Source organism: Dendrobates tinctorius, unplaced genomic scaffold (assembly GCF_039654945.1).
Source record: "Dendrobates tinctorius isolate UK_male_01 unplaced genomic scaffold, ASM3965494v1 ptg000174l, whole genome shotgun sequence".
NCBI classification, from domain to species: domain Eukaryota; kingdom Metazoa; phylum Chordata; class Amphibia; order Anura; family Dendrobatidae; genus Dendrobates; species Dendrobates tinctorius.
Window position 1 is genome coordinate 14,035,001 of NW_027361841.1, and position 18,237 is coordinate 14,053,237.

Genomic DNA, 18,237 nt, shown 5'->3' on the forward strand with positions numbered 1-18,237 from the left:
AGCTATAATAGACATCTATGGTTCACAGCACGATCTACAGATGTTGATCTACACAATTTTTAGGTAGCAGCAGCTATAACGTAGTGATAGTTTAGATTGCGGTCCCTTAAAGGGATCCAGTCACGTGAAAAAAAACACTATTAACCTGCAGATAAGGGGTTAATCTGTGCATTAATAGCGTTCTGAACCTGCCCGACTCCTACATTTTGAGCCCCACTGTAGGGAAGAAATTAACTTAATTCCCTGGGGCAGCATTTGGCGTTCAATCACATGGGAGGAACCAGCAGGGGTTCAGTCAACGCTCATTGTATAGAGAGCAGAGGCTGTAACTGCGTCCCTGGCACTGGCTAATACCAGGCCCAGCATTAGGGCTAGCTATCCATCAGTGCATTGTGACCCTCATTTTGTCTTTGTCATTCTCCCTGTGTTTAACCTTGACTAGTTTGACTCTGCTTTGACTGACCTGGTAACTGAGCCCAACTGTACCTCTGACTTTTCTGCATCTTATGATTTTGTCTCTGTCCTTGCCTCTCCAGTTATTGAATAGTAGTTGATCACACTTGCCTTAATTTCGCAGCAGTTACCACATGTGCGCAACCTACAGGACCTCACTGTAAGTGTAGATTCCTGTATAGGGGTTACTTGGTGAACATCTGGCTATCTCTGAGACTTTCTAAGTGGACTTTTCTATTCATTCAAAATCATAAAGACTTCATCTAAAAGAATAAATTCAATTGTGAAAAAAGCTTTAGGCAAAAAAATAAACCAGAAACACAAAGAAAAAACACAGTATGTAAAACAAACATGCAAAAATACTCTGCTGTAAAAAATATATATAACAGTAGACAGCAAGTGTTAGTAAAAAGATGATAACAAAAACAGGGTATTTAGTTGATACGTTTTTTGCAAAAAATGTATACTAATCCACTTCACCAACGTCATGGTATACCCATCATGGAGCAGTCCTATCTAATATATTTAAAACCTGATCATGTGAACAGTACCTATATGAGCAGGATTCAAAAAGGCATTTCCTGATGTGGGCAACCTGTGCAAGACGGCTCTTTATGAGCATGTCCCACAAGAGAGGGGCGGGAATCTCCCAAACCTTGCATAAGCAAGAAACTAATAGATTAAAAACACATGAGACATGCACAAAAATGAACAGGTCAGTAATACAGTGTTCACACCACCCAAAGACTGAAATACAAAGAAAAAACACAGTATAACAAACATGCAAAAATACTCTGTTGTAAAAAATATATATAACAGTAGACAGCAAGTGGTAGTAAAAAGATGATAACAAAAACAGGGTATTTAGTTGATACATTTTTTGCAAAAAATGTATACTAAGCCACTCCAGCAACATCACGGTATACCCATCTCGGAGCATACCCATCTTACTCACCTGTTCACTTTTGTGCATGTCACATGTGTTTTTAGTCTATTAGTTTCTTGCTTATGCAAGGTTTGGGAGATACCCGCCCCTCTCTTGTGGGACATGCACATAAAGGGCCGTCTTGCACAGCGTGCCCACATCAGGAAGTGCCTTTCTGAATCCTGCTCATATAGGTACTGTTTAAATGATCAGGTTTTAAATACATTAGATAGGACTGCTCTGAGATGGGTATAACATGAGGTTGGAGTGGCTTAGTATACTTTTTTGCAAAAAACATATCAACCAAATACCCTGTTTTTGTTATCATCTTTTTACTAGCACTTGCTGTCTACTGCTATATATATTTTTTACAAGAGTATTTTTGCACATTTGTCATACTGTGTTTTTTCTTTTTTGTTTCAGTCTTTGGGTGGTGTGAACACTGTCTTACTGACCTGTTCACTTTTGTGCATGTCTCATGTGTTTTTAATCATTAGTTTCTTGCTTATGCAAGGTTTGGGAGATTCCCGCCCCTCTCTTGTGGGTCATGCACATAAAGAGCCATCTTGCACAGCATGCCCACATCACGAAGCGCCTTTCTGAATCCTGCTCATATAGGTACTGTTCACATGATCAGGTTTTAAATACATTAGATGGGACTGTTCCGAGTTGGGTATACCGTGACATTGGTGGAGTGGCTTAGTATACTTTTTTTGCAAAAAGCGTATCAGCTAAATACCCTGTATTTGTTATCATCTTTATACTAGCACTTGCGGTCTACTGTTATATATATTTTTTAAAACAGAGTATTTTTGCACATTTGTCATACTGCATTTTTTCTTTGTGTTTCAGTCTTTGGGTGGTGTGAACACTGTTACTGACCTGTTCATTTTTGGGCATGTCTTATGTGTTTTTAAAAAACTAAACCAGTAGTACAGATGACTTTCATGGATCAACTTTATGAAAATACCCTTGTGCATCACTTTGATTTGACTTAAAATATTTTAATAATGTCTTGCATTTCATTTAGATATTTTGATGAGATTGACTACATAATCATAGGGGAACTCAAAAAAGATTACCAGTGTCACCTTTGCATTTTTAGACTATTTGTGTGCAGCTAATGGATCTGAAGTGAGGAAATGAAAAACGGTTTGATATCAGGCAGTGTAGAATGTTATAAAAGGGTTGGTATATATTACTAGCCAAGTTTTAGATTTTTTTTGACATCTTTAATGCTGGGGCAGAGTGTAATGGAATGCAATAATCATTTCCAGAAATAGGACGTGAGAAAGACAACGCAGAGATTTAAGAGTTCAATAAAAAAAATTGAAAATTCTTATTTTATATCCTAGAATTATTATTTACATATCTCCCCTTGGTTAACTAGCGTTAACATATTTTGCATCGATGCCACTTGTACATTATTACTATTCCATTCAGTTTAATAAATCAAACACTGCCATTATTCCCATTCTCAGACAATTGCACAGATACTAATCACGGAGCCAACATCCCACCCAAATAAAATATACTTTTTTAATATGGAAGTTGTTACATACAAAACATGTTGATCAAAGGGGAATGTTGGATGGCCACTGTTGGCCCCTTTAACCTTTTTGTGGATGTCCACATGGACAGCCATTACGGTCAATGGCAGTGCAATGTGGCAGGTGAGTGGAACTAACTGATGACATAATAGCACAATACATTCTTTGCAATGCTGTCACTTCATTCTAGCAATTCTAAGACGTCACAGTAGCTGAATTCCACTAATGAATCATTGGTGCCATATATTAGAAGGATGCATCCAATGTCTTGGACCCTAAATCTTATTTTACTTATTTTTTATCTTGACTTTTAAATTATTTTGAAAAATCTTATTTGTTCATGTAATCACACTTGACGTTGTTAAGCGATCCATTTCTAGAACGTTTCCACAAGGCACCTCACTGTAAGTAATGATTTAACTTTTATTTGATTGACACTTGACACATTTAGACAGGCATTGTTCACACAAGTTAAAAGAGCCTGATTCATTGTTGGGCAAATGCCTCTTAATAAACCAGGCAAGTCATTAAATGATATGTGCCTGCATGTGGCCTGCAACAAACCTTTGCTTTACAAGGCACACTGCAGGTGTTCATAAATTGGATGAGTAAGAATCGCCATGCCTTACCATGTAACAGCATTGCCAGTTGTGACACAACTGATTGAACCTGGCATGAAAATACCAAAAGTCGCAACATTTTTGTGCAACTTTACAAAGTGCTTTATGCCAGATTTATGACATAAACCATAGCACCCTACTAACCTAATTTAAAGGGGCAGTCCTGCTTGCAGGTCAGAGCTTTGTCCCGACTTCCACTCACACTCTTGTCTCAGGTGTCGTCATTCTCCTCCTCGGTGGTGGGGCCGGCATCTCTCTGCTCTGCACACATTTAACTTAATTAAATAATCAATTCTCTTCATTTCTTCTGATTTGGTATCCCAGGAATCAAAACCCAACCTTTATCATTGCAAGCAGCAGCTAAAGCTATGAGCTACAGACTTTACTGATCATCATTGGAGAATTATGTATACTTGAAACTGCATTTCAGGCACTGAACTCACATGCAGATTATACTGATGCACAGAAATACAATGTACATAGAAATATGTTTCTATGGTCCTATATTCAATTAGGATGAAAACAAGTCAGATTTTTTTCTTACTATAAGATTACTAAAAATAATTAAAACAATTAAAAAATGATATTCCTGTTTTTGAGATCTGGTCTCCCTGGGAATCAAACCCACAACTTCTAAAGCTGTGAGTCACAGTTTCCACTGATCAGCTTTGGATAATTTTGTAAACTTTCAGGTACATTGCATGTATTGAACCCACAGGAAGATTATACTGGTGCATAGAGTTACAGCTGTATTTTGCAGTGTTTCAAATTCCCTGGATTCTAGAGGTAAAAAAAATGTAATTTTCGTAATCGTAGCAACTCACACAACATAGTGATAAAGTTATTTATATGGATTGGTAGATGGTGTAAATTAATGACTCCTTGCTTTCTGCTGCCTTTTGCACAGAAATTCTTTTGCTTTCAGCTGTTCTAGGAAAGTGGATGTGATTTTATGAAAACTGCGCCCTCTGAAGACGATTGTGGACTTTGCAGTTTTGGTCCTTAAAAGCATGTGAAAAACTGCAGTTGCTTTTTTAAGTTCAGAATCAAAGCATTTCTGTACTATAAAAAATATAGATAATGCTGCTTTACAACTGTACCAAAAGTGCATAAAAAATAGAGAAAAAGCATAAAAAATACCTCAAAAAAAGCAATAATCACCAGTCCCTCTGACATCTCCTCCTACCAGGGTAGAAAGAAGTGGTAAATGGGTAGGGCTTGGGGTGTGGGTAGAAGTGCGGTCAAAATTTGCCGCAGCATGGGACACGCACCACACACACCACACACTTTCTGTTCTGTAAAAGTTGGGAGGTATGCGCAAACACTTCCATAAATCAGGGCCTTAGTATCATAGAGGTGGCTTAGCATCCATTTAATTGCAAAAATGAATAAAAATGCATTTTGAAATATCTGTTAAAGTTACAACTTCACAGCAGCACTTAATTGCTGTAAAATTGCAGCAATACACATTGTGACCTGGATTTACCAAGGGGAAAAAGGTATTAAAGTAGCTCTAGTTTCTTTTCTATTAAAACTTCTTTTGAGATCACAATCTTTGTGGCTCATCCTTGAGATAGATTATTAACTTTAGATAAGTGTATGGTTAACTGTTGGGGCTCTGCGGATCAGCTGCCAAACACTGCTGCCTCTTCATGGTTTACAAACCTTTGTCTGCCTGTATAGCTTTTTCCATTAAAAATATCCACTGAACTATGCATAAAACAAAATAAAAAACAATTTATTTTTTACTTATCACAGACAAGATCAGCTTTTTTTTTAATTTATGTGTTTTTGACATTGCATCAAGTACTCTCTTTCTCTCTGTAGTGATCTTAATTTCAGTTCTGCTTTTGGAGTAATCTCTCTGCTTGTGGAGAGTGCCAAACTGGTGCCCCTGAAAAATTCAATATACAAATTTTCTCTTTAGCGATGCAAATTGTCTCTTCAGAGAGGAAGAGGACTAGAACTCTAGTGACACCTATTGGAAGTAGCAATCCTAAAAGTCAATGTGAACCCTTTAACGAGCCTCGTCACATGACTTAGGATGACTTTTAGGATTGCTACTTCCAATAGGTGGAACTAGAGTTCTAGTCCTCTTCCTCTCTGAAGAGACAGTTTGCATATTTCGCAGAGGAGCATTGCAGCTTTAAGTCTCCTCATCTCGGCATGCTTAGCACGTCAATCTCTGCAAGGAGAAATTATACCTCTTCAGAGATGAAAAGTACTTGAATGTCAGTGCCATCTCTTCGAAAAAGCATTCCTAAATGTTAACATTGACCCTTTACCAAGCCTTGCCAATTGATTTGTGATAAAAGCCAAGCCAGATACTTTATTTGCAGTAGTTAAGTGATTTATGATGTCATGTAACAAGGCTTGTAAACCCCTTAGCCAATTTTAATGTTAATGACCACACCTCATGTGGTAATAACTTCTAAATGCTTCTGCGAATCCCAGTCATTCTGAGATTGTTTTTTCAAGACACATTGTAATTTATATAAGTGGTAAATTTAGGTTGCTATTTTTAAAATAAATAAATAAATGCAAACCAAACCACATCAGAATTTTGGCAAACATTTTGAAAAATTTGCATTTCAAACTTTCAGTCTTTATATCCTTACACCAGTTAGTCATGCTGTATAAAATAATTAATAAAGAACATGTCTCATATGTCTACTTTACTTCTGCATCATTTTTCAAATGTCATTTTATTTTGTTAGGATCTTAGAAGGGTTAAAAGTTTGGTATCACTTTGCTAGTTTTTCAGAAAATTTACAAAACCTGTTTCTTTGTTTTTATTCAGATTAAATGTACTTTGTGGGGCCAATATATTAAAAACCACACTGGTCAAATACTTTAAAACTGCAAAATGATTTAACCCTTCAGATTCTACACAGAGATTAATGCAAAGTATATATATATATACACACTGTATAATTACAGTGCCTTGCGAAAGTATTCAGCCCCTGGAACTTTTCAACCTTTTCCAACATATCATGCTTCAAACATAAAGATACCAAATGTAAATTTTTGGTGAAGAAGCAACAACAAGTGGGACACAATTGTGAAGTTGAATGAAATTTATAGGTTATTTTAATTTTTTGTGGAAATTCAAAAACTGAAAAGTGGAGCGTGCAATATTATTCGGCCCCTTTACCTTCAGTACAGAAAACTCCAGAAGTTCATTGTGGATCTCTGAATGATCCAATGTTGTCCTAAATGACTAATGATGATAAATATAATCCACCTGTGTGTAATTAAGTCTCTGTATAAATGCACCTGCTGTGTCATAGTCTCAGGGTTCTGTTTGAAGCACAGAGAGCATCATGAAGACCAAGGAACACAACAGGCAGGTCCATGATACTGTTGTGGAGAAGTTTAAAGCTGGATTTTGATACAAAATTATTTCCAAAACTTTAAACATCCCAACTCCTCACCAAAACAGAAAAAGTTATGCATGACAGACTCAGAAGGTATTCCATTAGCTTCCAGAAACATATGGCAAGCAATTCATCTTCATTTAGAATGTAATATAGGGATTCCACCACGTCCATGGTGGCTAAGATGGCACCCTTGGGAAAGTGACCTATTGAAGATGGCTTTTTCAAGGTCTGTAGTGTCCTGTACATAACTGGATGTTTTTCTCACCAGTGGTTTAAGAACATTCTCTACCCATCTTAATATTTTTTCAGCACATGTTTGCAACCTTGGGATGATTGGCCTCCTTGGGTTGCCTTCTTTATGAATCTTGGGAAGCATTTAGAAAATTTCTATCCTAGGTTTCTCATGTATAAAGTCCAGAAGTATTGTGGAATCTGTACACTGGCCTCTAATGACCCATTTCAGCTCTGTTATATATTTTGGAGTTGTGTCATGATTCAATTTGGTGTTGTACTGTCTTTCTGTGTGATGCAGTAATGTAGTCTATTGTATTGAGGAGGATTATGGCAACACCTTTATCTCCAGGCTTAATAGTAATTCCTTGTTGTTATTCAGGCTATTAATTGTCCTTCTCTGCTGCACACTGATATTAGATGTTTTCTTTCTCTGTTTATCCAATAATGTGGTCTGCAGAATAAGTCAATATATTGGTCCAAAGTGGTGTTGCCACCAGAAGGAGGTGTTCAGCCAAATTGTTTTTATCCTCTAGTCAAACTATGCTACAGACAACTGCAAATTTAAAAGCATATTGTGATCAGAAGCACAATGCCCTCTGATACACCAAGAGGAACCTATCCTTGCAATGTGAAGAGTTGCACTCATGTAATAAACACAGACCAGAAACAGATTCGCAATGCACAGCAGGACTACAAGATTCCTGGGATATTCACAGGTTCTTCTTTCAATGTGGTGTACTTATTTGTGCACTATTTGTTCTATGAGGGGATGTCTATATTGGAGAAACAGATATAGGACAGAAACTGAGGTCAAGGGTGAGATCTCATTGTCCCACAATTACAGACATTTCAAACAGCATAAAAGTTGTTATATTAAAAAGGCAACTTCAAATCACAAAAACACCAGACTGGTCTGTGAACAAAAATTTATGACAGTCTTTGATACCCTCCACACAGGATTAAATCTGTCACAAGGATTTATTAGAATCTGCTCCAGTCCAGAGACAGTGAGGGCATCAGGTCTCTGATCTTATATAGATATTGGGACAATGAAACTTTCACACCACATATCTAAGATAATGATGGATTCACTCTCTAAGCTCAGTTTGTTTGTTTTTAAAATGTCCATTAGTTATGTCATGTCTTTGCTCTTTTTGTGTATATATGTGTTTCTCTAGATACTTTGCTATCACATGCGTGACGAATACAGCTAAGAATTCTTGAAAGCTTACTTTTTAACATCACTTATTTTATTTTTGTTAGCCATTAAAAAGTTTCATTACTACAAGATATTTTGTTTCTCCAAATGAGAATAATCAATATTTTTTCAACTGGCTAACACGGTAGCAAAACTTTTTTTTTTCTTTTAATAAAAAGTAAGACATCACACACAAAATCAATAAATTCAGGACTTTTGATGATATTTGGTAAATAGCAAAGGTACCTCCATAATGTGGTATGCATGTAAATACTTTTTCCACTTCAATGGAAACAAATTTGAATTGTTCATGCCATTCTTTTCTATGTAGGGTCATTCTAAATTAATTTGTTTAACCCCTTCATGACTTTTTGTGTTATGCTCTTTCGTTTGTTCCTCCTCTTCTTCCAATAGTCATAACTTTTTTAATTTCCTGTCAACATAGCCCTAAAAGGGTTTATTTTGTGTGGGACGTTTTGTACTTTTCAATGACACCACTGATTTTACCACACAGTGTACAGGAAAATGGGAAAAAAAATCCCAAATGCTGTGAAATTGCAAAAAAGTGCATTTCCTCAAATGCTTTTGGGTTTTTAATTTACCATGTTCACTATATGGTAAAACTGACTTATCAATATGATTCTCCAGGTCAGTAGGAGTACGCAGATACCAAACATTTATAGTTTTTTTTTAATTAAGTGGTGAAAAAAATTCCAAAATTTGCAACAAAACCTTAGTTACTTTTGTCGCCACAGCTTTAACGATTTCATTTTTTTGAATCTTGGGCTAGTTGATGGCTTGTTTTTTACCCACCTCAGCTGATCTTTTTATTAATACAATTTTGGGGTAGATATGATGCTTTGATTGCCTTTTAATCCTTTTTTGCAATTTTGCTATGTCCCCAAAAACACACAATTCTGTCATTTTGATCTTTTTCTTGTTAAGCCTTACCCATCAGATTAATTTATTGTACATTTTGATGGATTGTAAATTTCTGAATGCAGTGACACCAAATTTGTGTATTTTTAATTTTTTTAATTTCAGTGGGGCAAAAGAGGCATGATTTTAACTTGTGTTTTTTCTTGCTGACTTCATAGTCTCCTGAGGAGTCTTAAAGCTGCGATCATCCAATTGTTTGTGCTGTACAAAGCAGGGTTTCATCACTGCTATGTGTAGCAGAAATTTTGACCTCCTATGAAGATTCACAATGATAGGCAAGGGGGTCATCAGCAGACCACTGCTGTCTTGACAACTCATCTGACTCCTGTGATCAGAATTGCTGTCAGAGACCCTAGACCAGCAAATACAGGATGTCCAACAGGACAAAAATATCTTTATTAATTTTTGATAGAAAATACCGGCATGGTTTTTGGGGAAAGTGACAGAATAATTTTTTTCCCCTGTTATTGTGACTGGCTGCTGTTTCCTGACTGCTGTATACATCCAATAATAGTATGCATTATACTCAGTGAGTAGTGTCAACCATGCTATTTATCTTTTAATAAAACTTTCAGCAGTGGCACCCATGGCTGCTCTCTGCATTTTGCCTGAACCTCTGTCTCCTTGGTAAAATATTTTGCCTGGACCTCTGTCTCCTTGGTAAAATATTTTCCTGGTAACAACATTAACTATGTTAAAATATTTTCCAGGTGAAGGAGACACAACCAGTACCTTGGCAAATATAGACAGTAAGTATGAGTCAACTACTAGTAACTTTTATGCTATAGATAAAAAATAAAATCACAAGCATGAAAATATCACAAGATAACATTTTTCTTTTGTTTTGGTTAAACTACATTTTTTTGGACAATAAATGTTTATATCTTTGGGTAGCAAAAGTAGAATGTGATGCAAATACGAATAGTACAATGCATGTAAATAGAATATTGTTTGAACATTAATATTTTCATTTAAAATTGGAATAAAACAACGAAATTTAACAGCATCCTAAAATTTCATACAGCAATTAAATAAATCAAAAAATTGTGTAATTCAATTCTGTTTTTAGATCCAGGTTCTTGTGCATCAACAAAGACGCTGAGAGTTGTTAACGGAAGTCCAGCCCCGGACAAGAATGGATGGATGGTCAGTTTGAGACACAGGTAAGCCATCATTCTGATAAATGTAAGAAAAGTGTAGTGCAATGTTTGGTCTTTTACTATCCCTTATAATATTGCTGTTGTTCGAACCCGGCTCCAAAATTAATGAGGACTGAGGTAATTACTCTGGAATGCTTCTACGGTTTTTCATTACTCATTAGACTTTATGGTAATGGTAAATCTAGGTCAATATAATTTATGTTTATTTATTAAAATATTTTAAATTTCATGAGGAAAAAACAGTTAATAAATAACATTTACCATATATCTACGTTATGTCAGTATCATTTGTTTTAAACTTTTTTGTTAAGATCTTAAATGTTTGGCATCAAGTTTTTTATTTTATTCAATGAAATTTATAATACCTGTTTTTCCTGGGACCACTTCAAATTACTGTTTGAATTATTTGGGTATAGAAATATGTTATAAAACCTAATTATTCAAACAAAGAGTTGGTGAGTTTAGCTTATTAGGGAATTTTTGAACTAATTTTCAATGAAATTCCAGGGACTACTTTACTTTGAAGTGACTTTTAGGGACCTATATGTCGAAAGCAAAAAAAGTCCTACATTTTAAAATTTAGACCTCTCAAGGTCTTTAAAGCCACTTTCAGGAAGTTTGTTAACTCTTCAAGTGCTTCATAAGAACTAATGACATGTGGTAGGAAAAATTCAAAAGTATTTTCTTGTACTCAAATTTAGCCCATATTTTTCACAAGGGTAAGAGGAGAAAAAGAACTATGCAATTTGTTGTGAAATTTATCCTGAGTTTGTAGATATACTATATGAAATCAAAAACTACTGTTCGGCAAGGCTCAGAATATAAGCAGGACTATTTGATTTTTGCAGTCAAGTTGCATTTCAAGAGTCCCTGATATGTTAAAAAGAAGAAACTCACAAAGGTGATTCCATTTTTAAAACTACATCCCTCCAATCTATTTTAAACTCTGCTGCTTGACTAATCCACCTGTCCCCCACTATTCTCTGGCCTCTCCCCTCTGTCAATCCCTGCACTGGCTCTCCATTACCCAAAGACTCCAGTTCAAAACCCTAACTATGGCATACAAAGCCATCCACAACCTGTCACCTCCATATGTCTGTGACCTCGTCTCACGGTACGTACATACAAGCAACCTCTGATCCTCACAAGATCTCCTTCTCTACTCCCTTCTTATCTCCTATTCCCACATTCGCATACAAGATATCTCCTGCACATCACCCGTACTCTGGAACTCTCTACCACAACATATCAGACTCTCGCCTACCATCGAAACCTTCAAAAAGAACCTGAAGACCTACCTCTTCTGACAAGCCTACAACCTGCAGTAAACACTGATCAACCAAGCCACTGCATGACCAGCTCTACCCTTGTCTACTGTATCCTCACCCATCCTTTGTAGATTGTGAGTCCTCACGGGTACATTCCTCTCTCCTCCTGTACCAGTCGTGACTTGTATTGTTTAAGATTATTTTACTCGTTTTTAGGTATATCCCTTTTCACATGTAAAGCACCATGGAACAAATGGCGCTATAATTAATAATAATAAATTCCCTAGCCACACCCAGGCCTGATTACTGCCAAACCTGTTCCCAATCAAGAAATCACTTAAATATTACCTGCCTGACAAAGTGAAGTAGACATAAAGAACCTCAAAAAGCAAAACATCATGCAGTGATCCAAAGAAATTCTGAAACAAATGAGAAACATAGTAATTAAGATCTGTCAGTCTGGAAAAGATTATGAAGTCATTTCTCAAGCTTTGGGACTACAGCGAAACACAGTGAGAGCCATTATCCACAAATGGCAAAACATGGAACAGTGGTGAACCTTCTCAGGAGTCAATGACTGAACAAAATTAACCCAAGAGCGCAGCTATGACTCATCCAAGAGGTCACAAAAGACCCCTCAATAACATCCAAAAAACTGCAGGCCTCACTTTCCTCAGTTAAGGTCAATGTTCATGACTCCACCATAAGAAAGAGACTGTGCAAAAATGGCTTGCATGGCAAAATATCAAGACAATGACCACTGCTAAGCAAAAAGAACATAAAGGCTAATCCCAGTTTTGCCAAAAACATCTTGATGATCCCCAAGACTTTTGGGAGAATACTCTGTGGACTGACAAGACAAAAGTTGAACTTTCTGTAAGGTATATGCCCCATTACATCTTGCATAGACATAATACAGCATTTCAGAAAAGGAACATCATACAAACAGTAAAATATGGTGGTTGTAGTGTGATGGTCTGGGACTGGTAAATGGAACCATGATTTATGCTGCTTACCTAAAAATCCTGAAGGAGAATGTCTGGCTATCTGTTTATGACCTCAAGCTGAAGAGCACTTGGGCTATCCTGCAGGACAATGATTCAAAGCACACTATCAAGTCCACCTCTGAATGGCTTAAGAAAAACAAAATTTAAGACTTTGGGGTGGCCTAGTCAAAGTTCTGACCTTGAAATGCTGCAGCACGACCTTAAAGGCGGTTTATGCACAGAAAACCTCCAATGTAGCTGAATTGCAACAAATCTGCTAAGATTAGTCAGCCAAAATTTCTAAAGAGCGTTGTAAAAGACTCATTGCCAGTTATCACACAACACACTTGATTGCAGTTATTGCTGCTAAGGGTGGCCCAACCAGTTATTTGGTTTAGGGGCAATCACTTTTTCTCACAAGGTCTTGTAGGCTTTGATTTCTTTTTCCATTAATAGTAGAGACCTTCATTTAAAAACTGCATTTTGTCTTTACTTGTGCTATCTTTGTCTAATATTTAAATTTGTTTGGTGATTTGAAACATCTAAGTGTGCCAAATTTGCAAAAGAATAAGAAAGAAGGAAGGGGGAAAACACTTCTTCACACAACTGTACAATTAGCTATGTCTACTGTATGTCATAGATTTTTGTAAAAATGAATATATTTGTAAAAACTAAATTCTCGATTTATTGCTTTTATCTGGGATCTAAAAGGCATTGAATAACTCTACCATCTCTACAAAGCATCAAATCCTTTACATATCTATTGTTTATTTGTTCTGTACTTTGAATTTTGTTCCTGTGAACAAGAGATGAAACTAGATGCTACAGGGTCACAACATATCAGTGACATTAGCTGTACCCTTTTAGCAGTAAAGTGGCAGTTGAGTACCTTCTGCACCTACTACAGGTATCACATTAAGTTGACATGATACTGCCATTTTTAGTTATCAGGATTGTTCTTATGTCTCATTGTAAAAGCAATGAGAGAGTACAAATAAAAGAAATTCCATAATACCATAGGTATCCTACTAGGGTAAGAATAAGTAGAAATACTGAACTCAACAGTCCAGTATTAAAGTGAAATACATATTTTTATTAACTATCTATAATAACATATGAGGTAGGGGTGGGGGTAAGAATACCAGAAAAAAGACACACTACAAGGGACAAAAGGATGATTGCAATATGTATTAGTAGAAACAGTACAATTGGTGTTTGCACAAGTAAATACAGAATAATTAAAAAGTAGTAAAGTGCCTTAGTGCTAAATAACCATTTGTGATATGGATGCATTAATATACTGATATGATTGGTATTTCAATGGAGCAAGCAAAACAAACCACTAAATATGTGAAAATATCAGGGAAGAGACCTACAGTATGAAAAAAGTACATGTGCCAGAGGATTTGTGCAAAATTGAATGGCAACATCTATCAATGGTGATTGTTAAGTAACAGCGTACAGGAAATAAATGACGCTGTGGAAATAAAGGACCTCATAAGGTTTACCTGATGCACGTGGTGTCTGTCCCTTGGATGCATCCACCCCGATGCGCATTTCAGCATCATCCTTTTGTCCTTTGTGGTGTGTCTTTTTTCTGGTATTCTTACCCCCACCCCTACCTCACATGTTGTTATATATACAATATATCTTAATTAATAAAAATATTTATTTCACTATAAAACTGAACTGTTGTATTCAGTGTCTCTCTTAGTTCTTTGTTCTTCAGTATTTTTACCGATATGACCTATGTATTGTCCATTAGAACACATGTGTCGGTGATGGCACACCACTCTGGGTAAACATTGTATTATGGCCATATGATATATATATATATATATTTGTGTACCTGGCTTTTTTAAGGATTTCTTTTCATCCTACTAGGGTAGCAGATGATGCAACTTCTATTCGGCTCAGCAATGGAGAAGGGAAGGGGAGTGTAGGACAATAATAGGAGAATGAAGGAGGCCACATTTTAGGTTATCCCTGCTATGTAATTATCTATTACAAATGTACTAGACTTGTAATGTGGCATTATATTTGCAATATACTTGCATTTAACTTTTTTCCGTTCATTGATGTCACAGTTTGCACTGAGACTTTTTTTGGTGAGCCTTCTTCCTGTGCAATGAAAAAATATGTGTAACTTGTCTGTGACTTGCTGTCACACAACTATTTTACAGCTCTGATTTTACTGTAAATAAAACTGTCAAGTTTCAGCTAAGTCAAATCAAAGTCTCATTTCATGCGCGACTTGCATTGAAGCCTGTGACAAGTATTTTGTGTGCAATTTGCGACCAGCAAAATAAATTCTAACAAGTTTGTGAACATTTGTGACTGTGTCATTGTCACAGTATGTGGTAGGTCTCAACCTGACACCATAGGAAATCTTGACATCCAATGCAATCAAGGTGTCACGGTAATTTCAGTGTCACACGAGACATGTTGACATGTAGCCCTAGTCATAGGGAGATAAAATTGTAGTGGTAAGAACTGATTAGGATGGGATCCTATTCCAAATTTCTCTATGCGACTTTAGGGATCCTGCATAATATGGATCCTCATCTAGCTGTACCTCAATGAGACTGTGCACAACTCAGGTATAAAGTAAAAAGACCTCTCTCTCTCTCTCTATATATATATATATATTTTTTTATTTTTTTTTCTTAATAAAATATTATCTCACTACCTGGCAGTAGGTAATAATTTTCAAACAAGCATAATAGAAATTAAAAATTAATATGATCTCAATATAATTTGCTCCCGTATGAAGCAGAGAAAGCTTTGCATTTGTGCAAAATTCTATTCGTATCCCAATTTGCAATATCTAATACTATGTACATAATTGTACCCAGCGTGAGGTCTCTTTGTTCACATACGGCACATCCTTTCTAGCTGCCCTTTTGTAGCACAAGTATGCAATGCACTTTGCAGAATAAACTAACGTTATTATAACTCATGGCATGTCCTGACATGTAAAATACTAGGCTTGCCTCCCCCTCTCTGAAACTCCTGATTTTATAGCCTTCACCCTCCCCTGAGCTTATAAAACAAATGCACACCAGTGGTTGTATTAATGTTGGCTATATGTGTAGGCAGCGACAACTTTTGTAGAATATTGGCAAGAGAGCTCACTGACTAATACATACTTTGCTTTGAGCTATTAAAGATTAGACCAGGGCATAAGTGAATCAGATTTGCTTAGTTTAACCAGATGTTTGATCCTTCTGTCGAAAACAGACCTACAGGAAACAAAAAAGAAAAGAAACAAGAAAAAACAAACAAGCATTTATATTATCCTGCTGTCTTTCCCTTGCAATAAAGATCAGCTGTAAATTAGTCTGGGATTTCTCCAGTCCGGCTCTCTGAAGTTTTAAACATCTGTGTGATTTGGATTAACTGTGTAAAGCTAACCTCTTTCCTTTAATTGCTGCCCTTTTGGATTTTAGTACTAGAGTAAAAGTAACAAATCTCGTGTTAGCCAGAGGTGAATTGAAACAAAATGCTTTTGTGATCACATAGTATTTACATTCTTGGATAGTATCCATGACATGTCACGCAAATGATAACCTTCCCGACACTCCCATATTTTAAATATCAAATTGACCCTAAAAAATAAGCACGCCGGCTCCTTTTCTTTCTAGACACATGTTCTCATAGTTCACATATTAACTTGGCGTTTTATTTTATAGGAATGGACATAAATGCGGAGGATCTCTCGTAAATGAGAAATGGGTTCTTACAGCGAGTCAGTGTTTCCTCTCTGGGTAAGTAAGGAAAGTTTTTAAATTTATACAAGTACAAAAAATATTCATAACACAAATATAACAATTTGCAATGACTGTATATATTTATTTATTTTTTTAAAAATAAAAGCGTAGATAATAATTTTCTAAGAATTTTCTACATTTCACTTATGTATTATTATTATTATTATTATTATTATTATTATGATGCGGACTTTTTTACTCAGCAATAGCTTGAAAATCAGTAGTTAAGTTGAAAGTCATCAGTCTTGATTTCTCAAGCTTCAGCATGTGAGATCTAACAGGGATACAAGGTTTATAGGCAGCACCACTTAAAAGAGTTGTCTTCCTTTCTACAAATAGGCACAGTTATAAAAAACAAACTTAGCTTTGCTTATCTTCTTGGGATTTAGTGCTGTGTTTCCATTGGTCCTTGTTGTTCGGCTGCAGCGGTGACGTCACATTGACAGCCCTGCAGGAAATCATTAATCTCAGCAGCTCTTCTGATGTAGACAACATGAGCTGCTGAGCTCACTGATTGACTGCAGCGCTGATGATGTAACATGCATCCCCATCCTGTCATGTGCTGCTCCCATCCTGCACCCCCATCCTGTCATGTGCTGCACCCATCCTGCGCCCCCATCCTGTCATGTGCTGCTCCCATTCTGCACCCCTTTCTGTCATGTGATGCTCCCATCCTGCTCCCCTTTCTATAATGTGTTGCTCCCATCCTGCGCCCCATTCTGTCATGTGCTGCTCCCATCCTGTGCCCCCATTCTGTAATGTCCTGCACCCATTCTGTGCCCCATTCTGTCATGTGCTGCTCCCATCCTGCACCTCCATTCTGTGCTCTGCTGATGTTCTATATAGATTAAAACTGTACTGAACTACTCTGTTGACTTATCTATATATAGTATCCTCTATAGCTATATACTTATAGATATATGTGTACTATATATGACTATATATAGTACAACATTTTTTTTTAAAACAGAGACCAGAGGCACTGTGTGGCGCAGAAATCTTGTGTTTTAAAATGGCGGCGAAGTGTGGGCATCGGTTACATATTTATATAAATCATTGATGTCAGCAGAGGGGGCAGGGGGACACTGTGGCACCGGAATCAGCGCCTGTGCAGACCACGCTGTCTGGTGCCACTTTGTTGGTGGGCAGAAATGCCATGATATCAGGAGAGGGTGGGATTGTGCTGTCGAAATCGGCACCTGCGCATTCCACACTTTTCAGTGCCATTTTGTTGAAGACACACTGCAGTGTGTCTTCAACAAAATGGCGCCGGAAAGCACGGACTGCGCAGGTGCCGATTCTGGCTGCACAACCCGCCCTCTCCTGACATCACGGTGCCACACTATGGCAATACCGGATCTGTAAGTTGTTGTACCGGAGATCTCGGTATGCATTCAGTGCTTACACATCTCGCAATCTCCTGGGCCACACTCCTCATCCCCAGACGTGTAACTCTTTGGGGTCCAGACTGAGCAGGTGCATCTCGCTTACGCAGTCTATAAAGGCTTCAGACAGAGTGACACTCCTATTGTTATATTATAGATATTCACACAGTTGGAATTTGCTTCAGAAAAATTCTGTGAAGATTTTGAAGGTAATCCATTGTCAAAATCCATGGATTTAATCAGATTTAAGTCAATGAAAGGAGAAAAAGACCAAACCAACAATCCAATCATTGGATGCATGTTTACCAAAAATAGGTGACATGAAGTCTGATGTGAAACCTCCAGATTTCATTGAAAATCTGCCACAAA

The 18,237-nt window shown here is 36.8% G+C and overlaps 1 protein-coding gene across 1 annotated transcript in view; it reads left to right on the forward strand.

Annotated features, from left to right (window-relative positions):
• HGF (hepatocyte growth factor) overlaps positions 1–18,237 on the forward strand; it is a 270,967-nt gene that overhangs the window by 230,231 nt on the left and 22,499 nt on the right. The window contains exons 13-15 of the mRNA XM_073551251.1: positions 10,010–10,048; positions 10,369–10,462; positions 16,406–16,480. Coding sequence (XP_073407352.1) covers positions 10,010–10,048; positions 10,369–10,462; positions 16,406–16,480 — 208 coding nt within the window. The remainder of the gene's footprint in view (positions 1–10,009; positions 10,049–10,368; positions 10,463–16,405; positions 16,481–18,237) is intronic.